This window comes from Penicillium psychrosexuale (genome assembly GCF_028828465.1).
Source record: "Penicillium psychrosexuale strain IBT 29551 chromosome Unknown utg000001l, whole genome shotgun sequence".
In the NCBI taxonomy this organism is placed as follows: domain Eukaryota; kingdom Fungi; phylum Ascomycota; class Eurotiomycetes; order Eurotiales; family Aspergillaceae; genus Penicillium; species Penicillium psychrosexuale.
In genome coordinates this window covers 111872-139856 of record NW_026643186.1, presented here as the reverse complement: position 1 = coordinate 139856, position 27985 = coordinate 111872, and the positions used below count along the sequence as shown (strand labels likewise).

Below are 27985 nucleotides of genomic sequence, written 5' to 3'. Positions count from 1 at the left end.
CATATCCGTAGGCTGTGGAACAAGGAGCTCAGCACCTTAAAGAACACTCTTGACCCCATGACGGGGTCCTGATTCCTACTGGGAATCCACACCGGCAATGTAGGAGATGAGGTCAACAACACGGCGAGAGTAACCCCACTCGTTGTCGTACCAGGAGACAAGCTTGACGAAGTGGGGGTTAAGGGCGATACCGGCGGCGGCATCGAAGATGGAGGAGCGCGAGTCACCGTTAAGATCGGTGGAGACAACCTGGTCCTCAGTGTAGCCGAGGATACCTAAAATAGTTTGTCAATATGGGTTGTAGACGTGATCGAAAAAAAGATAACTCACCCTTGAGCTCGCCACTCTCGGAAGCGGCCTTGATGGTGGCCTTGATCTCATCGTAGGTAGCACCCTTCTCAAGGCGACAGGTGAGGTCGACAACGGAGACGTTGGCGGTGGGGACACGCATGGCCATACCGGTGAGCTTGCCGTTGAGCTCGGGGATAACCTTACCGACAGCCTTGGCGGCACCGGTGGAGGAGGGGATAATGTTCTGGGCCGCGGTACGGCCACCACGCCAGTCCTTGTTGGAAGGAGCATCGACGGTCTTCTGGGTGGCGGTGTAGGAGTGGACGGTGGTCATGAGACCCTCGACGATGCCGAAGTTATCGTTGATAACCTTGGCAAGAGGAGCCAAGCAGTTGGTGGTGCAAGAGGCGTTGGAGAGGACGTTGATATCCTTGGTGTAAGACTTGTTGTTGACACCCATGACGAACATGGGGGCATCGGCGGAGGGAGCGGAGATGACGACCTTCTTGGCACCACCCTTCAAGTGGGCACTGGCCTTCTCCTGAGTGGTGAAGACACCGGTGGACTCGACAATGTAGTCGGCACCGGCCTTACCCCAGGGGATGGCAGAGGGGTCACGCTCGGCGAAGAAGGCAACCTTGTGGCCGTTGACAATGAGACCGTCATCAACGTACTCGATGGTGCCGTTGAACTGACCGTGGGTGGAGTCATACTTGAGCATGTAGGCCTATTCCGACGGGAGGTTAATATCGGGTATACACTCGGTTGGGTTGGCCAGAAACATACAGCGTAGTGAGTCTCAATGAAGGGATCGTTGACAGCGACAACCTCGACGTCTGGGTTGAGGAGACTATATTGAGGATGGGTTAGGATGGTTCTCGGGTCATTTTGTTCTCTCTCTCTCTTCCTGCGGGTTGTAACTTACGCATTGCGGAAGACCTGTGATGCTGTTAGTAACTGAAACTGAACTGTGATGATCCAGAGAAGGACTTACAATGCGGCCAATACGACCGAAACCGTTGATACCGACTTTGACAACCATGATTGCGGTTTACTAGAAGCTGTTAGCTCAGGTAGAGGAAGGACAGACGAGGAAGGATAGAGAAGGTATGGACGTACTGTAATAGTGAAGTAATTGAAGAAAGGGGAAGAAGTGGGATGGAGAGAGAAAAGAAGAAGAGGAAAAAATATCTGGGGGAGGGGGAGGATTAATGAATGGATGACTGACGCAATGGACAGATCACGCCCCCCCGGTCTCACCGAATCAACCCTTTCACTCCCACACAGCCCGTCAGATCAGACCGAGCTAGATTTCCCGAATGTTGCCGCTGGCACATCCGCCCAGCAACCCATTTCCGGTTTCATACACCGGGGAAAGCAGGAAGAGCCACGATATTGGGGTCCTCATCTGCCCCTCGGTAGCTCCCGTCTACCAATAGGAGCCCGCTAGACCCAACTGCTCTTCGGGTTCTCACTACACTTCGGAGCTTTCTCTTGAATCTTTTGCCTATTCGGTGCCTATATTCGGGTATACGGAGATGAGCACGATAATCTTAGGTACAAATATCTGTAGGCGTTCCCGAGGTTGACTAAGGAAGCTATGACGATGTGGTTTGGAGGGGTCGATGAGGGGCAGGAATGTAAGTGATACAACATAGGTCTACAACATATAGAAGGAATTGTCCAGTTAAACCCGTAGAATTAAATATATCATTATTATTATCTTCTTTCGAACGGAAACGCTCGATTCCTCCACTTTGGCGGGCCAACCGTGCCGCTTAAACCACTGCGGTGGACGGATCGAGTATGGTGATATAACTTGGTGGCTCCCTCCGCCCTGAAAGGAGTCACCGGTATCTCACATGGGGCCACGAGACTCTCATGGTTTTTTATTTGTTGATTGGAATTATTTCATTTGAGCTTGGAGGGGTATGACTACTGGGGTACCCAATAACTATTCTAATCATTGGATGATGATCAAATGCCTCAACAGCACCAATCACAAAATGAGATCCTACAACCTGGGATACCTCACTGGTAATCCCTCATGCCTAGGTGGTAGCTGTGGGAGCCCAGACCTCATCAGCCCATATCGACGTAGGATGCGGAGCCGATACACCAGTGGCGCAATGTCCAGATAGGTGCCACGACTGAGCGTCCTTTTGTACAGGATCTAGATCGTACAATCTGGGGGATGGCATGACCACAGGATTCAAGAAGGATTAAAGATATAGTCCAGGCCCGACCCAGAAAAGGAGGGTCTGGACTTGAAAAAAGGATGAATTATGGATTATGATACAATGGGGAGAAATGAACAGTGTGCTATCATTCAAATCGGCCATCGAATACCCATAGCTAGGGGAAATCAATTGATGGCCTAGAGCAACCCAGCGTTTGTATTTATTCCTCCTTGACACCACCGCGCCAGTTCTTCTCGGCCGCCTCGATGGAGGCCTTATCGCTCTTGGGTCCGCCCTGGGACATGAAGCCACCGGCGGCCTTGAAGGGACGGGCGAGATCACCAGTAGCGGGCTTGCCGAAGACGTAGATCTTGGCCAGGTTGGACTCGAAAGCGCCCTTGAGGGGGATGATCGACTGGATGAGGAGGGGGTTGGTGTACTGGAAGTACAGGTGCATCACGCCCATCATGCCGACACCCATCAGCTGGCTGCGGATCAGCTGGCGCAGCTGAGCCTTGTCGTAGTCCATGTTGGTGGTCGTCACGGGCTTCGGCTCCTCGGTGCTACCCATCGTGGGGGGCTCAACGTACTTGAGGGTTGTCATGTCTGGGGGTATCGCGTTAGTTTTGGTTTTTGGTCATGGGGCACGCGATCGATCGACATACCCTTCTTTTGGTTGATCTTCAGGTGGGTGTACAGGTGGACAGCCAGGATGAGAAGATTAGACAGGATATAGCATGCGCGCACCAGCATCAAGACTTGAGGGTCCTCAAAGGGAACCTTCTTGGACAGCTGCATCATCACCAAGATGATGGCGAGGTTGGTACTGTGCGACCATGGTCAGTTTTGGCAAGGATAGATGTTCGATTTAAATCGAACAATTGTCGATCAAGCATACATTTGAGGAGACACCATTTTGCCGGACACTTGGACACTTTTCGATACGGGGAAATCGTTGAGTATGGGGGAGACAACGCGAACAAAATTGAAAGCCGCGGGCCACCTGGCATTTCTGGAAGGTCAGGGAGTCGGAAGAACAGTTATCCCGACGCGATCTATCCGCTATCGCCATCTGATGGCCTGAGGCATTTTATCTTGTAGCCTGATACATAAGGCTAATATGTCATGTGACCTCTCCCACTGCCGGTAGCTGGTAGCTGTGATGGTCCAGCTTCAAACCAGACCAGCTTATTTGCAAAACATCAGCACCACCACACCAGTGAACTTCTATTTTGGCTTAGAGTTGCACAATGGTGTGGATTATGACAACTACAGGAGTTTCATATGCGAATACGGCCATAGATGCCGGAGACCTCCATTGCAATCGGACGGCTCAAGGCCACACTTGGCTTCCGTCATGATCTCCTCGAATACCAAAACTAACTATGGCTTCTGTCTATTTTTGAGAAAGAGAAAACAAGTGATGACCCTCACAGCAACTGATTTCTAGACCATTCAAATGGCTCCACAGAGGGCCATCTATACAGGCAAGAAACCGAATGCTGAGAAAGAACGGTTCCCTTTTGGGACTAGCGCCAAGTGTCTTTTTGGCACAGTCGGCGCCTGGCACATTCTGACTTCTCCATCCATCAACAACGCGCGTATTTTCCGCACTCTGAATCCCCTCCACATCCCCACCATTGCCAGATCGTCTCGATTTCTGTTTCTATCTGCTGTACCTACCTCTGCGACCGTCTTCGCACATTTATTTCGCAATGGCTGGTGGAAAGGGAAAGTCTATCGGTGGAAAGGGTGGAAAGGGTGATGCTGCGGGGAAAGCCCAAAAGTCTCACAGCGCAAAGGCTGGTCTGCAGGTTAGTGGGATCATGGCTTGTCTATTACTTGGCTAGGAATCATTTCATCTGAGAGTGGTAAAGCGATACGGGCGATGAGTTACTCGATGAAACTGCCTCGAAGACGCGTCGACTCGGTCCCTCGTTGCTGTTCGATAAGGGGTAGTTTCTTTCGATATACATGCCGTCGCATGCCCTCTCTTCCGACCATATTTTCCTCGAATCGCCAACGGTTTCAAATGACGCGGCTACTAATCCATTTTCACTCTCCAGTTCCCATGTGGCCGTGTTAAGCGTTTCTTGAAGAACAACACCCAAAACAAGATGCGTGTCGGTGCTAAGGGTATGCTATGTCGCTTGAACGGATCTCCGACGTGACCTGTCGCTAATACATTTTCCCACCTAGCCGCCGTCTACGTGACCGCTGTTCTTGAGTACCTGACTGCCGAAGTTCTCGAACTGGCCGGTAATGCCGCCAAGGATCTCAAAGTCAAGCGTATCACTCCTCGCCACCTCCAGCTTGCCATCCGTGGTGATGAAGAACTGGACACCCTCATCCGCGCAACCATCGCCTTCGGTGGTGTCCTTCCCCGCATCAACCGTGCACTGCTCCTGAAGGTCGAGCAAAAGAAGAAGGGTGGCAAGATCGAGCTCTAAATCAACCTCTGAAAAGTTCCGGGAAAAAATGGGCTGGCAGCGGGAGTAGTCGAGACCTCAACACCTCGACTCCCAACCCTCCGACCAATCCCGGCCGCCCTTTTTTTCAGTCCTCTCGTCTTTGTTTTTCATGGCGCTCTACTTTGATGTATTTTTTCTGATATTCCCTGGTCTTTGCTTTCAAACCTGCTTTTTTTTCATTCGAGTTCATAGGGCGCTGTAATGGGAAAATGGGGATATCCTGGTAGTGGGAATTTTACTGATTCGCTGTGCTTCACCTTTCACTAATTATAGTAATTGTAGGATTATGTATTGTAGACTTTCACGCAGTCGAATCCCGGGATAATGCTTCCGTGATCGGACCGATTATCACATTCCTGAGGGGTCAAATATTGATAGACACTTGACCTTGCATATAAAGTCACGAACTTTGTTGGCTCCACGGGGGATCGACAGGGACAAATATGCATAACTACGATAAACAACGCAACGGAACCGCGTCATTTGTTCTTGGCATCTATATTTTGGGTTGATAGGTTCGTTTTTACTATTGGAAATTCAGATTGGAAGTACAGAGTAGAGGTTCTATTGTCAGAATATTTACACACAACTATGATCTCGACTCACCTACTGGTAGGATAGAAGTCAGGTTGAAGGTAGATGGATTGAACAGTGAGAAGCTGAGTACAAAGGCAAAGGCAATGGAAAAAAAGAAATTGCTGGACTGCAAAGACACCAAACAGGAAGAGGAATAGAGCCCTTCAGAATGGGAGTTGGAAAAATATATCAACATCACTGACACAGGAATGCAGAAAATGCATCCACACTGCATAAGGTAGATCTGTAGAATCGGCACAATCGAAGGCAGCAGAACCACTATATAGCTGTTTCAGAAACAGCAGTGGACCCTGATCACCATTCCGCGAGACGAACGACCAAGGGGAAAGCAGTCAAAGCACGCGGAAAAGAAAGCAAAAAAGTAAAAATGAAGAAACAGGCATGTCACAACCGCCTTACCCGGACAGATCGAACATGAATTTCCCCGAAAGATTAGGGGAAAGCGGTTGTCGGGGTAAGACGGGCCAGAAACATTAAAACGGATGCGAGTCACCCCATGTACAAACTAAAACAGACAAGAATATGCAAAATGCTGGTATTGTCGTTTCTTCTGCCATCGGCAAAAGGTCTTTTGTGTCATTCTTCGTATGCATCCCATATCACCAAGAGGCGTTCGGGGTCGTGGAGTTCGTTCCGACACAGCATAAATAGAAATCCATGGATTTGCATGCAAGGCGCCCGCAATATCAGAAAGTGTTGGAAATAAAAAAAATATCAGTCCAGAACAAGTCCAGAGTCTTCTTGAAACTGTGTGAGTCGGGGAAAAGTTCAAAAGCGTTCATCGAAACCGCGTGTCTTGGGCTGCCCCAAAAAGAAAGAAACGTCTAAAACTTGGCTAGATCAGCGAAACAGAGGATTTTCTGGTCTTTTTTTTTGTGTTGTTGTCATCTCGTCATCCCTCATCGAATCGTAAGCCGGTAATTCGCAGAACAGGGACTCGTAATACAAGTCGTATTCATCTCGCGGCAAATCAGTCGGATGCTGGCAATAAAAAGGGGAGTCGCCATCTTCAATAAATTCGTCCAATGTTCTACTCCACAATAATCTCTACTCCGGAGTTGGTGCGGAGTTCATCACTTCCGCGGCTTTGGTGGCCGTTCTGACGGCGAAACCCGGGGCCCTTGTCGGGGGTCGGGCCGCGGGGTTGGCGGACGGGCATGCGCTCCTGCTGGCCGTCATACCCCATACCCATGCCACGGTTGCTTCCAATGGCGCCAGCGTTGGATTGCTGGCTGTCCTGCTCCCAAGAGAACATGCCTCTTAAGCGACGAGGGCTCGAGTTGGGGCCACCGATACCGGTGCCGAGGGAAAGACCGCCCAGGCTGTTGACCAGCAGGTTGTCATCACGCTGCATTCCAAGAGAGGAGCCAGACTGGACAGGGGTGAGGGTCGGGGTGTTGGAAGTACCAGTGGGCGCACCCTCATACTGGAGGCGGGCGCCGTTGGACTGCAACGCGGCGGGGAAGCTAGCGGAGGAAGGCACGGGCGAAGGAGTGTAAGATCGCAGGTCGGCAAAGGACTTGGCAGCCCGTAGGTTCTGGCCGTTGGCGAAGTTGCCAGGAGAGTCCATCACGCCCAGAAAGCCCGAGTTCTGTCCACGCAAGGTGTTGAAAGCGCCAGGGCCAGCCTCTTGGCGAGCCTCGCCGAAGTCAATGGTCGCCGCCCGGTTAAGGCCGCGGCGACCACTGTCTGACTGGCCAGAGGGCGGGATTGAGGACGTCGGGGGGCTGACATTGGCACCTGCGGCGATCTTAAAGACTTGCACCTGGCGCTGCTCGCCGCTGCCACGTGAAGCATGTCCCAAGCCCATGTTGTGGGCCAGGGTGTGAACGGTGCGACGCTGGGAGGGGGTGAGGTTGTGGGGGAAGATCACAGAATCGCGGACAGTATCTTCCTTGAACAGGAGTAGTTGGGAGTAGTAGGAAAGGGTCTGGGTGTCGTTCAAGTCCACATCTGTATTAAAAAAGACATGGTTAGCGACAGGTCGAGATTTCAATAACCTTAAAACGAATGTGTAACGCACCAATTTTTTGGCCACGCTGGGACACGGGCGAAGGGGAGGTGGCCGGGATGTGCGAGGTGAGTGAAGACATGGAGCTCTGCGTCTGGAGCTGCGGACCACCTCCCATCGGGCGGTGCTGTTCTTCCAACTGGCCACGGCGTTCCCGCTTCTCACGCTCGATCCGTTCGCGCTCCTGCAGGGGAAGCATCTTCTTGTACTCGACTCGCAATTTCCGACCCTGTAGCTCAAAGTGGTTGAGCACCTCGATCACGGTTGCTGTTTCCTCGGCGGAAGTGAAGTTGGCAAAGGCCAGACCACGGAAGACACCATTGTCAAAGTGATAGTTAAATGCGTAGGGCAGGGGGAGGTTGAGTTCCGTCATCAACTGTACCAACTGTTCCTTCTTTACGGCAAAGGGGATATTCTTGATGACAATCGCGGTTGGGATCAATTCGTCGTCATCTGCAGAGGACGCGGAGGCTTCCGGTCGCATCGCGCTGCTCTGAATGGGACCAGGGCCCAAATTCGAAAATGCTTGGGGCATATTCGGTTGCTGATCCAACCAAGTCTGGAGAAGCCTGTTAGTACTTTTTTCCTTTTTCGCCTTTTTCGTACCTTTGGAGGAGGGGGTCCATTGTCGGATAAGATCAAACATACCGTGGGGAGGCCGGCACGTCCACGGGCATTAGGCTTCAAACTGGCGGAGGCCGAGCGGATTCCTCCGAGAGCTTGTGCATTGGTAAACCCGTTGGGGTTCCAAGTCTGCGAGCCAGATATATCATATCCGTAGTTGTTCTGCAAGGACGGGTTCAAGCGTTCGAGGCGAGCGGACTCGTAACGCATCTGATCTTGCTCATACATGTTGGTCGGCATAGGGCCGTACGCATCGAACTGTCGAGACGGCTGACGGTGTAGGGGTTGTTGATGCCTCTGAGACCCAGGGGAACGCGCAGAATGATCGTGATACATGTCTTGTTGATAACTCATCGAGAATTCCGGAGGGAGGAATGTGAAAATCCACCAAAACCAGTTTTAAGGAAATAATTGTCACTACTCCACCATGAGAGCGACGCAAGGCGTGGAAGTTGAAGAGAAACCGTCGAGGGACGGGATTGTGCGGATGTTTTGGGGGAGGAAAACTTTGGAGTAAAAGCCGATCGGAGGGAGATTCTGGGGCGGAGAACGAGAAAAAAAATAAAAAAAAGAGACCAAAAACGACCAAAAATTCAAGACACAAATCCAAGACAGAATATCTTCACGAGATCACGAAATTAAAGGCTTCGTTTTCATTCAAGGGGGTTCTTGTTGCTTTTGCTGTTTCTTTTCTTCCCTTTGGCCGAAGTTGACTGTTTCCGTATGTTCGGGGAATTTCCCTTTGGAAACTAGTTTTCCCAATATCAAGGCCCAGATGAAGGAAACAAAAGACAAGAGAGCGGGGGGAGAGAGAGAGACGAAAGGAATTCAAGAGGGAAAAGCGGTCCACAGGTCCGCCAAGAACGGAGGGGAGTAAGGAGGTGAGTTGTAGAAAAGACACAGGCACAGACACAGAGAGAGGAGAGGAGAGAAGAAGAGATGCGATGATGAGAGATCGAGTCCTCAGGCAGAAAGCAGGTGATCCGTTAGATATGCAGCTGTTTTATATTAAACCAGTAAGAAAAAAGGATGAGGAAATGCCATACTTATAGCAACTTATAGTCACTTTATATAGTCCACCTCTCTAGTTTATATTAGATCTTCGACTTTTATTCCCCCCTGGATCTTTATGTGGACTCGCCCAATGAGATTATACCATTTAATCTTCGACTGCATAAACAAGTACACCGTACATTGCAAGTCTAAGTACGGAGTCCCGGAGTGGTAGATATTGCTTCATGCTTGAATTTCTAGTGTATCCCCTTTTCCTACATCCTTCTGGAATCATTAGCATCCTAGATCAGTCGTTCCCCAACCGCTCCAGTCACCTGAGTAGCTCCTTATCCCAATTCCGAATTCCCCTTAGTCTTTCCTTTTACCAAGGAGCCGGTGCCTCGTTAGGCTCGTCACTAGGCGATTTTAGAGGACCCCGCTGTGGTGGACCACTACTTAGAGCTTCTCATCCCTGAGCAGATTGGGGGAAAGTATTTCGATTTCACGGAGTACGGAATAATACTCCAGTAGTCCAGTACTCCGTGCTTCTTACATACTCTTGCTTATTTGCAGTCCCACGGGTTGCCTGACGTATAGAAGTCGGGGTTCGCGCCCTGCCTCGTGCTTTTGCAAGGGGGTGCACTGTACTATACTGTATGTTGGATATGTGATTCTCTATATTTGATACACCGGCTTGCACTTTGCATATGGAGTAATTATCATGGACTCCGCTTCCTTTTAATTACTGTACGTTGTACTCCGTACTTCGTATTATCTGAATGTTCCATCTCCTTCAGGGGGGTTTTTCTATTATTACTCCTGAGGTTAGTTTCCCCCCTAATTTCATTTCGCCCCATCCTTCCACCCAAGGCGAATCCATGACTCGCCACCTTATGAACAAGCCACCTGAGTTATTTTAACAGCTCTCCCTAATGGTTCGGCCCAGTCGGATAAGCCACCTTATTCCCCCATCGGCTGCTGCAGCTGAAAGCTAGTATATTGTGTCCCACTCCAGGAAATTGGAACTTTCGTCCGGTACCCACGATCCGCGCATCCCCCGTTTCTAGCGCATGCGTCGAAGCTCCTCAGAGGCTCATATCGTTCAGCTAGAACCCGCTAGACGCTGGTTAAACCATTTAGTGGCAGTGTCAGATCCCGGTCTGGTGGAGCTCCGGACCTCATGTGGCCGAGCTAGAACCCGCTAGACGCTGATTAGAACATTTGCTGGCAGTGTCAGATCCCGGTTGGGTGGAGCGCTGGAGCTCTTCGGCTCGTGGTTACTACCACAATCGTACTCGGAATTGACATCCCCGTCTTCCGTACGGAGTATGGTCGCTGAATTCAGATTGACGCTAGAAAAGACTACGGGAATTTTGGCTTTGGATGGCTCTGATTCGCTCCGGTTGTCATTCCCGTAATAGGTACTCCGTCCTCCGTATGGTTCGGAGAGGTTGACAAGAGGGATCGTATATTTCACACACTCAGGTACATCTGCTGAACCTGCACGACCTTCTGGGAGTTTGCGATCAGCGACCCAAACCCAAGGGGAAAATTATGGTAGTGGATTGATCTACAGAGGATCGGGTCGGGTCGCAAGGACATCCGCGTGCTTCAGGAGAAATTCGTGACTTAAGAGGGAAAGCAACCCTGGTTCCTGGCTAGCTCTATGAATCCTAACAACAGGCAGACCTTGAACAGAGGCAATCAGCCCCTGAGGTTCATATCCACACAATTTGAATGAACGGAGGCTAACTTGGACATCCGACTTGATCCTCAAGCCTAGGAATAGAACGATAGGTAGAGACTAACCACAGATATTGAATTGGAACTCGTATAGGACCAGTCTGGAACATCAAAGAAAAAAAGACAAAGAAAGTCAGACAGCTGCGCCAGGAAAAAGCAATATCCAGATGTCATTGCTGACAGTAGGCTCCCCCTGGAAAATAAGACATCCTTCTAACACACCCATTCTTGATCTTTGAACTGAGTCAAGTTTGTTTCTGTACGAGCCATTCTTGAACCAAGATAACCGGAGTCACGGTCAAAGACATCCTTGAAACGACAGGTTGTCGGTTTCAAGAAGAAACCAGGAAAGGCCCAATAATAACGAGACTAGGCCCTGGAATGAGGCCTGAGAAATCAGGCCAAGAACCAACTCGTCTGAGGTATTACAACATACATCGTAGGGACTGATGCAAAGCGACAATGGACTATGTAATATTCAAAAGTAAAGCCGTTTGAAACGTTCCAATGTTGCATTCTAAACCATTCGTTGGCATGCAGCATTATGCAGCCTTAGATCCGCTCCAAGTCAAAATATCGTGAGTTTTCTACCTATAGAATGGCCGGTCGCATAAGCAGCCCTGTTGTGTCTTTTTGATAGTCCTATTAGATGTCTTTTTTATAGATATCTTCTTTCTTAAGTCTTCTGATGTAGACGGAAAACGCGGAAAAGGCATGATTTGACTTTTCTATGTATAACCTTTGATATTGAAGTAGTACTGTAGTTAAATATTTCATATATTGCATATTACATGCATCTCTTGAAGTAATTCAAAATCAAAAGATCGACAGTTTCATGATAACAAGATCCAATATTCGACCCGAGTGAGTGACGACTGCCAGACCCACATAGAAAGAGGTTGCACTCGCCGGATTGAGACCTGAGCAGTGATGATGATTTCACTTGAAGCAAATGAAAAGTGGCCAAAAACCAAGCAGATAAGTCTGAACATATTTTCTAGGCAGAAAGGCACCTGAGTATACTGTCAGATAGGGTACGTATATTGCGTGTAGCAACCACGCGGCCAAGCTGACGGGCTGAAGGCTAAGGCGTCCGAAGTGGAGACTAACGTACAGTTTAAAAGTGCGGGCTTTTCGCTTCGACTCGGAGTTCGATTCGATTTGCTCGATCCATTCGATTTCTGATCTTCAACCCTCCGCATGCTGGACAATGCGGACTCTAGCACGAGCGGCTATAGCCATTGCGCTAATTCTAACCCTGTTTTGGGTCAAATCCCACCTCGAATCCCTCCTGCAATGGCGAAATGATGAATATACTTCCGATCTTTATGTCCTAAATGGCGATGCATATATCGAGCTGGTCTCGGCCCATACTGCGACGCCCGCGACGCCAGCTTCACATACCCAAACCCGGAGGAAATGGTCACCCACGGCCCGAACAACTCCTCGTCTAATGATAGCCAATCCTGAACCGGAGCGCATCCCCGTCGATGTCCCCGGTGCTGAATGGGCGGGGGAGCTATGGTTCAGATCTGAAGAGGAACCCGAATTCTATGATTCAAACGGATTCGACGATGCCCAACTACTCGCTCCAGTAGAGCATAATGATGTCATGGCACCTTCGTCTACTGCCCCTTCTCGTCCAAAGGTCACTCCGAAATCGGATCGCATCATTATTCTGGGGAAGATGTCATACGAAGACACTGATTGGCTCGAGGATCAGCTGCCAGAGTATGTCCCCATAGACCAATCACTAATCGATCACAACCGTGCCAATTCTAACTGAATTCTAGATGGCAACACGCAGTTTACCTCGTTGATGACCCCGAAGCATCCCTGCAAGTCGAGCAAAACAAAGGCAAAGAAAGTAGTGCCTACCTGCAATACATTTTAGACAACTACGACAAATTGCCCGAGTACATGGTCTTCCTCCACGCTCATCAATATAGCGGCCACGTCGAATTTTGGGAGCAGGACAATGTGTTGACCGTCCAAAGACTGCAACTCGACTACCTCCGACGAGTTGGATATCTCAATCTACGCTGTGACTGGAGTCCCGGGTGTCCCGACGAGGTCCAGCCATTTCGACAAACGGCTGGTCGCACGACCGAGCTTGCCTTTGCGGGTGCTTGGATCCGTATCTTTAACAACACCGATGTGCCTGAGATCGTTGCTACGCCCTGCTGTGCTCAGTTTGCTGTGACCAGGGAGCAGGTTCTCCAACGCCCACGGAGCGCCTATGAGTCGTATCATCATTGGCTTATGACAACCGAGTTGGACGACGAGACGAGTGGCCGTGTCTTTGAGTACATCTGGCACATTATTTTCGGGCAGGATCCCGTGTTGTAAGTTGTAGCATAAAAAATGTCCAAGGAATTGATGTTAACCCGACTGTGAACAGTTGTCCGGAAAAGGCTCAGTGTTACAAGGATGTATATGCCATGGATTATGAAGAGTCGGCTGGGAATTTCTTTGATGATGGCATCTGGGGCAATTGGTACGATGAAACACCTATGGACGAAATATCTATGGATGAAATACCTAGGGGTGAAACACCTATACACCCAACGCCTGTGAAGGAAACACCTGTACATGCGACACCTACACATACAACACCTGTGAATAGGATATGATTGTATTTATCTAACGGATGGAGAGCTTCTGGGATGTATCAATACCTGGACTTGCGCCAAAGTTCAACCTGACTGCTTTTTAGTTCTGTTCCTGTATATTATTTCCATTTTCTGCTTATTCTAGCCAGTCACTGACAGATTCTCACCAAGTATACTCGATCATAGCTATACTTTCTCTCACTCGGTCTTTTCCAAAAACTCGAAACTGTCAATTGCGTATACTATGGACTATCTCAACACCGGACATAAATCATCGATATCATCTGAAAATTCAAAGGAAAGCATTGGACATATTCATAAACCATCGAGTATATCTTCACTGACTTATCTCTGACCGAGATTCGAATCCATTGACTCACAGCCAAGCAAAAGCCATCAGCCCCATGAAACCTAACATGGATATAGCACCGGGAGCCAAAATACCAGCTGCAGCATCAGGGGTAGAAGTAGGGGAGGATGCAGAGCCTGATGAGGCACCGGCGGAGTCAGAGGATCCGGAAGAGACAGATGAAGTAGAGTCCTGGCTGCCTCCGCTGGTGCTAGAAGAGTCAGTTCTGGTTGCTGTGCTTGAAGTAGCAGTGCTAGTAGATTCTGTGCTGGTAGATGTGCCAATCAAAGTAGTGGCAGCAGCAGAGTAGGTAGTCGTAGTGAGCGAGCAAGAGTGGACAAGGTCAAGGGCCTCTGATTAATGCATTAGCTTTATTTTGTATCTTACTGGTGTATTTACATTATACACACCGTTATCGTCGTCATTATCATCGTCATCGTCATCATCATTGTCGTCGTCGTGGTGAGTTATGTTATGGTTGCGCCTGTCGGTTTGATACTGGGTGATGCAAGCGGAGCAGAGCGGAATCTCGGTTTTGGCAGCATCCCAATCACAAATGCATTGGATCTCAGCTGAATCCCGTTCATGTTTGGCATCACAACTCTTGGCAATTCCGACGACAGAGCTGCAGGCAGGCCAGCAGCGATTGGGGACATCGTCATGGTCCAATTTGGATGCGATTGCAACACTGGCAAGTAAGAGACCGCAAATAGGGAGGAGCTGCTGAGTATGCATGATTGTTGAAGTTGATGATTGTATAATAGAAAGGAATTTGGTTGTGTCGTTGTTTTTGACCGAAAGCAATGGCCAGGATTCAAGACATATTTATATTGTTGAAGTTGGTATAACTCTGTTTGCTAAGCCCACTCAAAGCAACTGGGTAATTGTTTTTCGCTCTACATGTAGAAGATATTCTTTGTCGGCATTCTCCGCGCGCATGGTCAGAGTTCTGAAATAGAAAACAGACCTCCAAAGTGTGTCCACCCTTGTATCGACCAGCGGAGTGCCGCCAATGTTGATTGTGTAAAAGCAGCTGCCTGGTTTATGCCATCAGCCAAGACTGTGCCAAGAGCCTGAATGGAAATTCCGACGAGATAGTACTGATAATATCGTGCATTTGGGTTCTGCGTTTTGTATATTTTTCTATCAATATGCAGGCACCGTGGCTATGCTCTATCCCTGACTGAGCTGGCCCATTCTGAAGGTTTACAATCTTTCACTTACTCCATACTTCATACACCTCTCCGTTTGCCAAGGAAGGGTCTTATTCCACTCCGGAGATCCTATACGGACAAGCCCACCTGGGCAGTGTCTAAGCCACGTTGTGGGGCTAATCGGTGCATACCATTCAAATTCTGCAACCTTGACCATAGGTTAATCGACATGCTTTGTTGTAGCTGTACGGAGTACTCCATATCAAACTTTGAGCTCGAAAAATCAAGTTTAAACTTATATCAAGTGAAAGAAGCTGCCCATGTGGGTTGCCGATAGCCACCATTCTGCTATATATAGATAGCCCTGAAGTATACAAAGCGACCATAAATGCTATATGAGTGGTTAATCTCCAGGCTAGGATTCTTTAAAAGTTCTTGAATTACCGCTTGTCAGTCTATCGACACCATTCGATATGATTTTAGCGGCATACTGTTGACATCGCTCGAAGTAGCTTGGTAAACAGCTAGTCCAGACTAACCGACTATTGATAATTTTGCCGAATTTGAGTAGATCTAGTGGGCTTATTCGAGTCAAGTATCATGTGGTATTACGTTGGAAAGACTGTGCTCCCGAGAGCCTTGCAGGGGTTGTATGTTGTATACTCTCGGAGCCTGAGGCAGGAACGCGGCACTCGAGCAGGTGCTTACTAATGCGCATAGAAAAGAAAGCGAGAAGCTTGGCGATTATGTAATCGGCTTGCTATGTACGGAGTAATTAACCTAGTTTGTACTATCCAATAGAAACCATGCGATCCTTACAGAATCTCAAGACGGTCAGCCCCTGAATAACTAACTGATAATTATCTGGGTAAACAAAGAAATATGGCACTTGACGCTATGCGTAAGAAAAGACGTCTTCTTCGACGAGAAGTCACGTACCCAGATGTGAAAGATGATGAATTCAACATGCTCCACCAGCTCGATTATTATGCCCAACAGGTTCGATTTTTCGCCCACCTTCGCGACAAAAGCGACTGGATGAAGGCAGTCGTTGCCCACCATCTCAACTTGAGCTCACCCGCTGCATGCGAAGTTTCGGAAATTGAAAATTGGCTTCATGGTAGCTTCAACGTTTGTGTACCGATAACTATCCACAACCGGCAAAACAAGCGAGTTCTTCTTCGATTCCCTCTGCCTTACCGTGTCGGCGAAGCCTTCAATCCTGGTAATAGTGACGAGAAAATCCGCTGCGAAGTGGGGACCTATGCCTGGCTCCAAGAAAATTGTTCGGAAATACCAATACCCCAGCTCCATGGCTTTTCTTTGTCGTCCGGAGAAGTGGTATGTAGCTAATAAATCCCGGTGTCCAGGAAAGCCTACTCATAGTCGTCAGTTTACTCTTCTAGGATGTATGCCTTTATTCTCTCGCTATCTCTGGCTCATGCGCCGGAAACTTTTATCATGGCTGGGGAAACCTGTCCCATCAAATTATACCCGTCATCAGTACAGTAACGCCATGTCCATTGGCGGGCTGGCCGATATTGGCTATATTCTAGTTGAATTTATCGACGAAACACAAGGAGTAATGCTCTCCGACACGTGGAAGGAAGGGCGACATGACCAGACGCTACGAACAAACCTTTTCCGTGATCTCTCTCGAATTTTTCTCAGTCTCAGTCGATCTCCGCTCCCCAGAATCGGCTCGTTAATAATCGACAACTATGGGTTTTTGCATCTTGCAAATCGACCTCTTTCAATTGAAATACAGCAGCTGGAGAATGAAGGGATATCAACCGATATACCCCGTGATTATACCTACTCAACTGTTGACTCATACGTGATTGATATGCTAGGAGCTCATGACAACCGATTTCGCCAACAACCAAATGCTGTTAACAATCTCGGAGACTGTGCTTACCAGCTCTCCGTGCTAACTGCCATGCGAACAGTTTTTCAGTCGATTTTCAACCGGAGCTTTCGAAGAGGCCCATTTGTTCTTTGTTTCACCGACCTCCATCAAAGCAACATCTTTGTGGATGCACAGTGGCATATAAAATGTGTCGTGGACCTTGAATGGGCCTGCTCCCGGCCAATCGAAATGATGATGCCTCCCTTGTGGCTTACAGACAAAGGTGTGGATGAGCTTGTTCCTGCGGAATACGATCTCAGCCGTCGACAATTCATGGAGGCTTTGGTCACTGAGGAGGAATTGTCTCACCGCGAGAAGGATGATGGGCCTACACCGTTGTGTCTCTCGGAGATTTTGAATCGTACGTGGGAATCGGGTGCATTCTGGTACACAATGGGGATCTCAAGTCCCTCGGGGGTGTTCACTATCTTTAGCAACCATATCAAGCCTTTATTTTGTAAGAATTACGATGAAGAGTTTGGTGTGGTCATGCCTTTCTTTTTCGAAAAGAACGTGGGAGGTATCGCGGGTCGCAAGCTCGCGGACAAAGAGAAATACGACAAAGATCTTCTGAACGCCTTTCAACACCATACAGACTACTTGTCTGAATGATTTTGTTTCTCCTTCCCTTCCTCTTTCGAAAACTGCTCCTGGATTGCGTCGCCCAAAGCTCCCATGATTCTTGCCTTGTGATTATCCAGCCTCTTCTTTCGTGCCGCTCCTCCCGACGAGCTGAGCTGTTGGAACGTCTTAAGACTATCTCCGATACCATATTTCACCTCCTCGACAACGGGTGTCTCTGACGAAGACTGCTCGGCCATCTCTGGTGATGTGGGGAAACAGCGCGGACCTATTATGCTGGTCAGTGTAGCTTAAGAGAAAGGGTTTGTTGCTTTTACTATACCCTTGAGGTCACTAAATCGAAGGAGCAATTTTTGTGGTGTTTTTACAGGCTGTGAAGAGTCTGCTTGGAGTGGAAAGAGAGCTAGAATATCCTAAGAAACGTGGCTCACTACCCAGCCTTAAATGTGAGGCGAGATAGCCTCAGCGTAGCATGTGCAAAAAGACCGAGTGAATTTCTTTGACTTGGACAGCGAAGCACAATCGACTGTTACCTACCCCACCTGCATATTGGGAGCATTCGGTGTCAGTTGGCTATCAAGTATTTTATGGCGTAACCGGGATATCCTCATTGGACCAGCAAATCAACTGGCTATCTGAACTTGAGAAGACTTCGGAAGAATTGATAACTGGCTTCGAGGATGCACATACGTTGCAGCCACATTGTCCTTTCAATGCTCCTATTGGAACTATCAATCTTCCTGGCTATACTTAGGTCGTTCTAAGACTTGTGCAGAAACGGGCGTTGCGTTGTGTCTCGCAACAACGGAAACCAAATGCTGAGGATATATACTAAGTATTACCATCGTATATCAGAAGAAAGAGATAAAAAACGTTAGAAATTGACAAGAAATATATGTGGTTTGCAGGAATAACTAGAGAAATCGGTAAAAATCGGTCTATATCGGCAGTTTTTTGAAGTATTCATTCCCGTGACTTTGATCCAGAGTCTATAATCAACTTGTGCTCAGTCGCGATTCCGATATCGTCGTTGCTATGAGGTGCCAGATCGACCAAGAAGAAAGAGCACATTCAACTAAATAACTAAGATAGAGAAAGAAAGAAGAAGCAAATTGCAAAGTAGAAGCAGTTGATATAGCTGAGCAAACTTCGAACGTCTCGCTTAGCTATCTAACAAACAATCTACTTAACTAGTTATGTGAATGCAAACTAGTAAGCGAGCAAGCAAGCAAACTTGAATGCCTTTAGGGTTCCATATTGTTAGTAAGAAAGCGTTGAGGTGGACCCCCGCAATCATAACATCATTTCCAAGTTAAACGTACTTCTGCTCTCATTTCTAATTCAATCAAAGCTACCCAATTAAGTACCCCTTCTCAATTCACCTATCAACACAGATGACTCGCGCAGTCGGCAAGATGTGGGAAAAATACTGCTTGCGTCCAACTCGGGGCACTATCTCCACCACCATCCCAGTTTTCATCTACGGCACAGCCTGGAAGAAAGATCGCAGTGCTGATCTGGTATACGGTGCAATTAAAGCCGGTTTTCGGGCTGTGGACACAGCGGCCCAACCCCGCCATTACCAAGAGAATCTCGTGGGTGATGGCATCCGCAGAGCAATTGCTGATGGGATCGTCGGCCGAGCAGACTTATACGTGAGTGGGCAGCTGCTATTTTTAATTTAGATGTATTTGGGGATTGATAGCTAACCATAATAAGGTGCAAACTAAATATAGTCCTGTCTCGGCACAGGACCTGGCCAATATGCCGTATGATCCATCAGCGACGGTGACTGATCAGGTCCATGCATCTATCAAATCTTCATTGCATAATCTTCGCTCAAATGTTGACCCCGACTCCGTGGATGAGGCCTACATTGACACCGTGATTATTCATTCGCCACTGTCAACTTTAGCCCAGACCCTGGAGGCCTGGCACGCCCTTGAGACCTATGTTCCCCACCGCATCCGGAATTTAGGTATCTCCAATTGTACATTGCCTATACTCCAAGAATTGTGTACGTCGTCGCAGACAACTGTGAAGCCATCAGTGGTACAGAACAGATTCTACGAGGATACTCTGTTTGATGTCCCCCTGCGCGCGTTCTGCCGCGAGAATCAGGTCATCTACCAAAGTTTTTGGACTTTGACAGCGAATCCGGACCTCGTTCGCTCTGAGCCAGTGCAGCAACTTGCTCGCCATGTTAAGATAACTCCGGCTGCTGCTTTTTATACTCTGGTTATGGGCTTGAAGGATGTGGCGGTGCTGAATGGGACCAAGAATGAGTCGCGCATGAAGGAAGACTTGTCTGCTCCTAAACAGGTCGAGGATTTCACACAGAAGCAGCCTGAGTTATGGCAACAGATTTTGACGGAATTCCGGGGTTTGATAGGGGAATCTAGTTGCATATAAAAAGTTGAGCAAGCCGTGTCAAGGCTTCTGCGGGGAACAGTTAGTGCTCAATGGTAGTGCTTACTGCAAAAATCAAATAATTGAGAAGACATAAGTATGAAATGACATATTGACATTGCAATTGTGAACTCTAGGCTCACGATCCTAAGATAGCGACCAGTTCATCTGTACTGATACCTGACAGACAACGCGCGATCACATGGCAAAATGAGGTACTTGTAAGTACTCGTCACCACTTATCTTGCTGACTCAGTCAACGCCATCCGTGGCCGGACCGGGGCAACTTGGATTTGCCGCCGAGTGGCATGAGGGTTCATATTCATCTTGTTGACAATATAGTTGCATTCGTTTGATTTTCTCTTGGTCTTCCTACCTTGTGCCCCTAGAGCTTAATACTTGCCATATCAACTCATTCACCGCCCAGTGGGCGCTTTCTGCTGCAGCCTCCCGCCTTATTCTGGATGTTGGACAATTCACGCGCCCATTGAGCATCATCTGCCTAGTATTGATCACTGCTGGTCCTTGATTTGCCGCCTGCTGTCGATTCCTGTGACCCTTCGTTTACTTCAGTGTCGATACCACAAATTTCGCGCTCTGCTCAGTGTTATCCACTTTTTACACCTCTCGCTTCTGTGGTCAAAGCCGTCGACTCAAATTAGAACCGACTTGGATGAAAAACTTCCTGCATACTGAGTTCGCTTCCGGTTCCTTTGTCTCCTAGGCAAATTTCCTGCGGCCAACTCAGTCTCCTATTCAGAGACTAAAGAAAATCGAGATACAATTCTATATCGAACCCCACCGCGATAAGAGTCATTACGCCAGCTTCTTCACTATGAGCTCGCAAGGAATGACCCGCAAGAGACCAGCACCGGGAACAGTACCGCCCGTCCATCCTCAGATGAACCCTGTACCGAACTTTCCGACCACTGCGAACCCCGGGTCTCAGCTCTCGAACGATCAATTCTTACAATGGGGCCAGAACCCCCCGTCAATGCCATCAATACCTCCGCCTTCTCTGATCCCGCCTACAACCCCGTGGCCTTTTCCCCACCGCAGGATGTCTCTGCACCTGCTGCGACAGCATCCAATCAACTCGCCCGCCGACAAGCGAATCAGGTGGTCAGCCGAAACCGTGGCTACGAGCAACCTCCTGCTTCATATGTGGAAAATGGAGGCAACAATGGAAATGGGGAGAGTGGCGCATGGGGGGAGTCTCTAGAGGAGCTCTATCGGCGAGCCTTGACTGCGAAGAGAGATTCACAGGCAAAACGAAAGCAAATCCCGCCATTTGTACAAAAATTGAGCAGGTATGATCCGACCTATCGCTTGTGATCAATTATAGGGCTAACGAATGATCGCAGTTTCCTAGATGAATCTAAGAATACGGAACTGATTCGATGGTCTGATGATGGCAATTCCTTCGTCGTCCTAGACGAAGATGAATTTGCGAGAACATTGATTCCCGAGCTCTTCAAACACAATAACTACGCCTCATTCGTCCGACAGCTGAACATGTACGGCTTTCACAAGAAGGTCGGACTTTCCGATAATTCAATGCGCGCCAGCGAGCGGAAAAACAAGAGTCCCAGCGAATACGCCAACCCCTATTTCAAACGAGGCCACCCTGATTTGCTATGGCTCATCCAGAAGCCAAAGAACGCTGGGGGTGGCGGACATGCGAGCAAACCTAGCAAGGGCGGCACGCGCGTGAAAACGGAGGATATTGAAGATAACGAGATGGACGATTATGTCGAAGAGGGTGCACCGGCCCCTCGCGATACCCGTGCTCCCCGACCACAGCAATTGTCATTAGCCACAGACAGCTCAGTACCCAATGATCAACTTTCTGGAGTATATCGCGAACTTCAGGCGATTCGTCAACAGCAGTCAATCATCTCAACTACAATCACCAGGCTGCGGAAAGAACACGAGCAACTCTATGCGCAGGCAGCCAACTTCCAAGAGCAACACACTCGCCATGAGAACTCCATCAATGCCATTTTAACATTCCTTGCAACCGTGTATAACCGCAGTTTGCAGGGGGAGGGCGGGCCACAAAATCTCGCGAATTCTTTTGCGGGAGCCATTTCGCAGGACCAAGGAAACATCGTGGATGTTGATGATGACTACCTTAACAATGCTCTAGGATCAATGGCTAGCCCGAGTGCCCAGAGAACAATGAAGAAGCCGCCGCTACTTTTGAAGGCTCCGCCCGCAGCGCACGCGTATAATAATCGACCCTCAACAATTTCACCGTCAGGCAGTGGCTCCTATGACACGCGGTCTCGTGGTCATGCTCGGCAACCCAGCGCCAACCAGCACGGCCATGTGGAGGAGGTGTTTGACCACAGCCCACGTACTGCAAACGTTTCTCCGGGACAGCCGACAGACCAGAATCCTCCTCAACGGGACATTATGTCTGTAATCCAAAATTCCAATGCACGCAACGGGCTCTCAACAAACTTCTCCGAGTTCCCCAATGTGCTCTCCTCCCTCGAAAACCACGGTGGTAATGTTCCCCTCACGGCAAATCAACGCGCCGATATGCTTCGACTCATGGCCAACGAAACAAATTCATCAGAACCCAACGCTGGCGTATCGCCCAACAACGCGCTTATCTCGCCGAATCCACCCCTTATGCCGCACAACTACTCGGGCAGGCTAGCCAGCACACGACAAGAAATCGACAACCTAGTCAAGATGCAAGCTGAGCAGGATCGTTCTGTCCAGAACTTGACTAGCCTTCTCCAGCCGCTGAGCCCGAATGGCACCATCCCCGGTATCGATAGTGAGGGCAATGTACCTCCTCCGCCGCTCGACCTCGACCAAATTTTCAACAACGACTATTTCACCGACATTGGAGACACAGGGTCCGATATGAAGAAACAGGAGAATCCAATGGACCATTTGGGGGCAGGCCAGAATACACACGATCCTATGGGGACCACCCAAGGCGATGATACCAACGACCTGTTCGATTTCGATCACATCCCTACCGAGCCTGATCTTTTTGAAACCCCTCATAATGCGCAGGGTGATCCTACCTACAACTATGGTTTTGACGGTGTTGGCTACGATGAATCTGGGCGTGTGATCGAGCAGCTGACGGATAGCGAAACCACCAGCCCCACAGCCACGGGAAATTCAAGCGAAGCTGTAAATGATGGTGGTAGTGCGTCGAAACGGCGCAGAAAGGCGTGATTCTGCCGATAGCATGAGGAAGATCAGAACGGAGCAGATTCACAACCACGGTGTGGATGTGGACAAAACTTTCGGCGATTAGGCGTTTTTCTTGTTGATATGAGGTTTCACATACCTGGAGATGTGACTAGGCTGTAAAAACCTATGATGATCCATGAATGAACCAATTCCTGGAAATTTAATGAGATACCTTTGCTTTACCTTCTTCTAACTTAACGGGTTTAATGTACATAGGTAGAGGTCTTTCCAGAACTTTTCGGAACCCTCGCTCCTGCCTCTTTTTCTCCCAGTTGCTTCATCATCTTATGAGTCCATCGCGCACTGACTTTCTACAAAACATGTGCCATATTGTGCCAACGGTTGATCACGAGATCTTGTTTGCCTTTCCACGCCCTTCGAAGCTCCAATCTATCCTCACCTTCATTCCTAGCTCATTAGCAAAAACACGAACCAAGCCAGGGTTCTGCTGGAACCAACGCCCAGCCTGCACTGCATCAATGCCAGGTTGCACCAGCTTTTCGGCCAGAGGCCCCGTTTCAATCCCGCCGACAGCCGTTATCCATAGTTTGTCGCCCACGGCTTTCTTGACCTCCTTGGCCAAATGCACCTGGTAGGCAGGGCCCGGTTTGATAGCAATCGCGAACTTGTCTTGGGATGGATGCCGCCTGAGCTGATATCCACCAAGTCAACACCACATTCAGCTAAGAGTGGGACGAGTTGGACCGATTGAGGCTGTCCAGCTCTCGGGAAAGTCTTTCTTCAATTCATCGTTACTGAATTCGAACCAATCAGTCGCACTAATTCTGATCATATAGAGGCATTGTTTTCGGGATGCTAGCACAAATTGCCTCCAAAACTTCTAGCAGTAGTCCGATTCTGTTAACGCTTCCATTACATTAGCGGAGCACTGGTTCAGTAGTGTTATACACTGATCACACCAGAGGCGTTGTTGTAAAACGTAAGCCTGAGGCATCACCGCCCCTCTATTATTCTCCTCCCAAATCTTCAACTCGAATCTCTGACTCAACCCTCCAACTCGCTCGCTAACTAACTCTGTAATTGACTTGCAAATGCCTCCGCGTCGCCCTCGACCAAAGCTCTCTCTCTGGGTCCGTTTTCGAAGATGGCTTCGCTACTGGAGCTCACCTCTCCGGCTACGCGGTAGTCTCATTCGACTCAAACACCAACACAAATACCCCATACTGACGCTCCTTCGCTTGTTCATTCCCTATCCGTCCTGGTACTTCCCGATCCCGGAACGATTTTCTCTCCGCGAATTGATTGAAGACGAACAAAATGGGACGGGGATAATCTCATCCCATTTTGGCGCCATACATAATCTTCGCTGTATTCCGATCTGGCGAATGCGGGACACGCCACTACGGTCTATTTACCGGCTCTACGAGCTCCATCTCGCGGATCGGTATGAGCTGATGGGCTATGAAACCGAGTATTTCTTTTTCCAGAAAAACTGGAAGCTTGGAGATATACCAGACCCGAGAGATTCTGATCTGCTTCGCTATGCGATGGTCGCTTCGATCACGGAAGAACTACACGAAGCAGTCAACTGGAGATTGAGCCTCGGTCTGCGGAGAAATCGGGAGCACGTCTATCGGGAGGAGGACGGAGACCCGTGGCCTCCTTTCATCCCTGAAGAACTGCCAGACTGGACGAAAAATGTGCCGCCTATGGACAAAGATCTATTGAGACGCTCAGTACCACCAGAGTCACTGGATGCCGAGGGGAATCTGGTGCTCGAGAAGAATGGCAAAGGCCCTAATTTTGCACGGCGCAATATCATCACCAACACAGGTTGGTTCTATACAATCTAAGAGCGCACTTGAACAATTGTCATATCAATCATCAACTTCATTGGTCGAATCCAATTGAATCAGCGAGCACTAGCATCCGTGACATCCTCTTTGAAGATATCCTCGTCATATTCGCGACGGTAGGCGTCAGCCACTTGATGCATTGTCCTATGGTCGGGAATCACGTCGAACCCGTTCATATTCATTGTCCGGATGGTCTCCAGATCCAGCGGGCCATTATTTCGGGTTCTCAGTTGCTTCAAAAGAGCAACTGCATCCGTCAGATCTAGATCCGCCTTTCGGTCTCGCTTCGCAGCATATATCCTCCTCAATTTGCGCTCCAGGGCCCATTCAATCGGAGCGGCCAAAATTTCGAGGTTTTCTCCTTTGAACAGCGTTATGTCCTGTTTCTCGGCTAGTTCAAACAAGGTCTGTCGAGTCTTCTTCGTTACGAAGATAGCCATGGCTTCGTTGATCCAGTCAGTGGGGAAGTGTAGTTTCTCTGCCACAGACATGACAGCCTCATGGAAAGCATTCTGTATCTCCTTGTCATCGGCAAACTCGGGATCGATCAGATAATCGACATCGCCTGTGCTCTCGCGATTCTTGAGATAGGACACCGCAAGGAACCCACCCGCACTGATCAGTCGGATGGGCGCGAATGCAATGAGCCAGTCATCGCGACCCATTGCACTATCGAGTGCTAGAAGGCCTTTTTTTCGTAAAGTTAGCGCCAAAGACAGCCTCTGTATAGTAGTGTTTTTGGGTGTATCTTACCCTCTTCAAAATCCTTCGAATCGAGATATTTCTTTCGATCAGTCATGATGGACACTGCTTGAAAAAATGAGAATAAATATGAGTTTAGGCGATGAGATCGAAAAATGGACAGGAGATGAGATTTATATGGCAGGAACCTTCCAAGGTTAGAACCCCATACATCGTCATTATGGTGTGTTGCTTTCAATCATCATTGGACACATGGGATACAGGATGCAACGAAGCTGCGAGGCGAACAGAATAACCAATCCCAGGAGTCCCTAGAGATGCGCGTGTCCTAAAACTGCCTTTTTGTAACGTTGGAAGACGCCGGCGCTTACCTGCAGGGCATGTAGCGTCTGGCTAAAAATATCCGACAAGTAAGATTCCAGTACATATGTGGGATCAGGATATTGATAGTGACGGAAAAACGGTGGTAAGGCGATTGTATATGTGGCAGAAAAATCTCAATAAATTCTCTAACTCTCTAAAAATGACAATAGTCCTAAAACATGACAATCTTGTGGACAACTTAGTAATCAAAACAAACAAAACAAAATGAAAGGATGTTTTTCGGCTGAAAAACTGCGGGACTGGTTTTTCGGGCGAAAAACTATCTAAGTTGGTTTTTCTGCAGAAATACCAGCCTGGTCAGTCACGTAACCTAACTGTATCAGGAATGAAAAATAATAGTATTTATCCTAGATTCTAACACACCCCCCAGCTTTTAAAGCAATTATAATTTAGAGCTTTAAGAGCTGTCTCAATCAATTAACGTCTGTTTTCATGACTGATCAGATGACTAATCTCAGATATTCTAAGCAATTCCCTAAACTATTCTTATTTCTAGTAAGGTAAAGCTTTCGTTAGACTATTAGCGGGCATTTCTATAGTTAGAATCTAATCTATATTGACCTAACCGGCGTTAACTTCTTATTTTAACTAGTATCTATTAATATCTATATAGCGAAGCTTTATATATATTAATACTCCTTCCTTTATTAATAGATTAACGGTCTATTAGTTATTATATACAATTAAGAGTATATATAATGGTTTAAATCTAAGTATATAGAGGACTCGGCGCTACTATTAGACTGTTTTTCTAGCTTTAGTAAGTACTAGAAGCTTAGCTTTAGTAGTTAAAGTAGTAACTATCTTTTATTTAGATACTTTCTAGTCGATTAGACCACTATAAAGTTTATAGATATATCCTTCTAAACTTTTTCGGTCTTTATTATTACTAAACGATATATCGCTAGTAAAAACCACTGATTTAGCTACTAGTTATATTATTAATATCTCGCTTATTAGGTTATTTCTTCTAATCCTATATTTAATAGCCTAAAACCTAGTCTAATATAGGTATTAGATAACGCGGTTAATAGTATTAATATATTTAGGACTAGGGTTTAGTAAGAATTCGGCTACTTTTCTAGTTGCTTTTATAGTATCTAGTCTTAAGATAGTGGTTATATACTATATAGATCTAACTTTAGCTTAATATCTATAAATCTAGCTTAGTATAGTAACTCTATTAAATAGTTCTAATAGCTTAATACTTATTAGAGAATCAACTTTCCGGCTAGTAATTAGATTATATTTCAATACTATACTTTTAATATAGTTATCTTAGTATAGCTAAAGCTTCTTCTAATCTCTATCTTATAAAATATAGATATTAAGAAACCAGCTAGTATCTAGCTTATATAGTTCCTAGTACTTTTTTATCTATTAATCTAAATATATTACTTAGTTAGTATACTTTAGATAGTTAATAATAATAATATTATCTATATAGAAGAAAATAATAATACTGAGATCCGACGGCCACTGCTCCGCACGGTTACCCATTAGACCAAAAGGTCATAGCAAAGTCAGTTCATAGGAACTGACTTCACTGCAGTGGTATATATATATAGGTGCCCCACCATATGGGATCACATCCTCCCCTACTAAATGCAAATCACACCTGGGATTTTTTTGCCCGATTTTTAAGGTTAATCTTATTAATCCTCGGGCCGGAATCGGTCAACCAAGCCGGAAGATCACTATCTCCGGTTTCTTAGTAAGAGAGGCCATGTGTATATATATATCGCCCTCCAAGGGACCCACGTAAGAGCGAGGCAGAACTCAAAGCAGCTTACTTAATATGGGCCTTGTCCAGGTTAAGTATTAGAGGCTATTATATAATCAATCCAAAGGCATGATTATAATAATAGGTGGATAAATTCCGCACACGCCGGAATCGAACCACAACCCTCTAAGACCCGGTTATGAACTGACTTT

The 27985-nt window shown here is 47.7% G+C and overlaps 13 protein-coding genes across 13 annotated transcripts; 7 read left to right on the top strand and 6 right to left on the bottom strand.

Moving 5' to 3' along the window:
• Positions 1 to 75: 75 nt before the first annotated feature.
• Positions 76 to 1333, bottom strand: gpdA (glyceraldehyde 3-phosphate dehydrogenase GpdA; the record flags this gene model as incomplete). The annotated part of the gene is made up of 5 exons (XM_057180976.1): positions 76 to 275; positions 331 to 1018; positions 1078 to 1141; positions 1217 to 1230; positions 1286 to 1333. The coding sequence occupies 5 exons, from the start codon at positions 1331 to 1333 to the stop codon at positions 76 to 78; spliced, it is 1014 nt and encodes a 337-aa protein (XP_057046326.1).
• Positions 1334 to 1522: 189 nt separating this feature from the next.
• On the top strand, positions 1523 to 1741 carry N7518_000047 (uncharacterized protein; the record flags this gene model as incomplete). Its single annotated transcript, XM_057180975.1, has 1 exon — positions 1523 to 1741. The coding sequence occupies one exon, from the start codon at positions 1523 to 1525 to the stop codon at positions 1739 to 1741; it is 219 nt and encodes a 72-aa protein (XP_057046325.1).
• Positions 1742 to 2683: 942 nt separating this feature from the next.
• Positions 2684 to 3386, bottom strand: N7518_000046 (PHO88 family protein; the record flags this gene model as incomplete). Its single annotated transcript, XM_057180974.1, has 3 exons — positions 2684 to 3077; positions 3137 to 3297; positions 3370 to 3386. The coding sequence occupies 3 exons, from the start codon at positions 3384 to 3386 to the stop codon at positions 2692 to 2694; spliced, it is 564 nt and encodes a 187-aa protein (XP_057046324.1). The 3' UTR covers positions 2684 to 2691.
• An 800-nt stretch (positions 3387 to 4186) lies between these two features.
• Positions 4187 to 4921, top strand: htz1 (histone H2AZ; the record flags this gene model as incomplete). The annotated part of the gene is made up of 3 exons (XM_057180973.1): positions 4187 to 4285; positions 4538 to 4607; positions 4671 to 4921. The coding sequence occupies 3 exons, from the start codon at positions 4187 to 4189 to the stop codon at positions 4919 to 4921; spliced, it is 420 nt and encodes a 139-aa protein (XP_057046323.1).
• A 1648-nt stretch (positions 4922 to 6569) lies between these two features.
• On the bottom strand, positions 6570 to 8528 carry N7518_000044 (uncharacterized protein; the record flags this gene model as incomplete). Its single annotated transcript, XM_057180972.1, has 3 exons — positions 6570 to 7492; positions 7563 to 8109; positions 8199 to 8528. 3 exons carry the CDS (start codon positions 8526 to 8528, stop codon positions 6570 to 6572), a joined length of 1800 nt encoding a protein of 599 aa, XP_057046322.1.
• Positions 8529 to 12120: 3592 nt separating this feature from the next.
• On the top strand, positions 12121 to 13543 carry N7518_000043 (DUF3431 domain-containing protein; the record flags this gene model as incomplete). Its single annotated transcript, XM_057180971.1, has 3 exons — positions 12121 to 12641; positions 12704 to 13255; positions 13312 to 13543. The coding sequence occupies 3 exons, from the start codon at positions 12121 to 12123 to the stop codon at positions 13541 to 13543; spliced, it is 1305 nt and encodes a 434-aa protein (XP_057046321.1).
• Positions 13544 to 13898: 355 nt separating this feature from the next.
• On the bottom strand, positions 13899 to 14606 carry N7518_000042 (putative GPI anchored protein; the record flags this gene model as incomplete). Its single annotated transcript, XM_057180970.1, has 2 exons — positions 13899 to 14224; positions 14282 to 14606. 2 exons carry the CDS (start codon positions 14604 to 14606, stop codon positions 13899 to 13901), a joined length of 651 nt encoding a protein of 216 aa, XP_057046320.1.
• A 1935-nt stretch (positions 14607 to 16541) lies between these two features.
• On the top strand, positions 16542 to 17546 carry N7518_000041 (uncharacterized protein; the record flags this gene model as incomplete). The annotated part of the gene is made up of 1 exon (XM_057180969.1): positions 16542 to 17546. One exon carries the CDS (start codon positions 16542 to 16544, stop codon positions 17544 to 17546), a length of 1005 nt encoding a protein of 334 aa, XP_057046319.1.
• On the bottom strand, positions 17531 to 17755 carry N7518_000040 (uncharacterized protein; the record flags this gene model as incomplete). The annotated part of the gene is made up of 1 exon (XM_057180968.1): positions 17531 to 17755. One exon carries the CDS (start codon positions 17753 to 17755, stop codon positions 17531 to 17533), a length of 225 nt encoding a protein of 74 aa, XP_057046318.1.
• Positions 17756 to 18868: 1113 nt separating this feature from the next.
• N7518_000039 (putative aldo-keto reductase (AKR)) lies at positions 18869 to 19928 on the top strand (the record flags this gene model as incomplete). Its single annotated transcript, XM_057180967.1, has 2 exons — positions 18869 to 19171; positions 19236 to 19928. Coding segments are annotated over 2 exons (996 nt in total), but the record flags the coding sequence as incomplete, so codon positions are not given.
• A 969-nt stretch (positions 19929 to 20897) lies between these two features.
• On the top strand, positions 20898 to 23129 carry N7518_000038 (uncharacterized protein; the record flags this gene model as incomplete). Its single annotated transcript, XM_057180966.1, has 2 exons — positions 20898 to 21235; positions 21290 to 23129. The coding sequence occupies 2 exons, from the start codon at positions 20898 to 20900 to the stop codon at positions 23127 to 23129; spliced, it is 2178 nt and encodes a 725-aa protein (XP_057046316.1).
• Positions 23130 to 24199: 1070 nt separating this feature from the next.
• On the top strand, positions 24200 to 24961 carry N7518_000037 (uncharacterized protein; the record flags this gene model as incomplete). The annotated part of the gene is made up of 1 exon (XM_057180965.1): positions 24200 to 24961. The coding sequence occupies one exon, from the start codon at positions 24200 to 24202 to the stop codon at positions 24959 to 24961; it is 762 nt and encodes a 253-aa protein (XP_057046315.1).
• A 59-nt stretch (positions 24962 to 25020) lies between these two features.
• Positions 25021 to 25763, bottom strand: N7518_000036 (uncharacterized protein; the record flags this gene model as incomplete). The annotated part of the gene is made up of 2 exons (XM_057180964.1): positions 25021 to 25652; positions 25718 to 25763. 2 exons carry the CDS (start codon positions 25761 to 25763, stop codon positions 25021 to 25023), a joined length of 678 nt encoding a protein of 225 aa, XP_057046314.1.
• Between the last annotated feature and the right edge of the window lie 2222 nt (positions 25764 to 27985).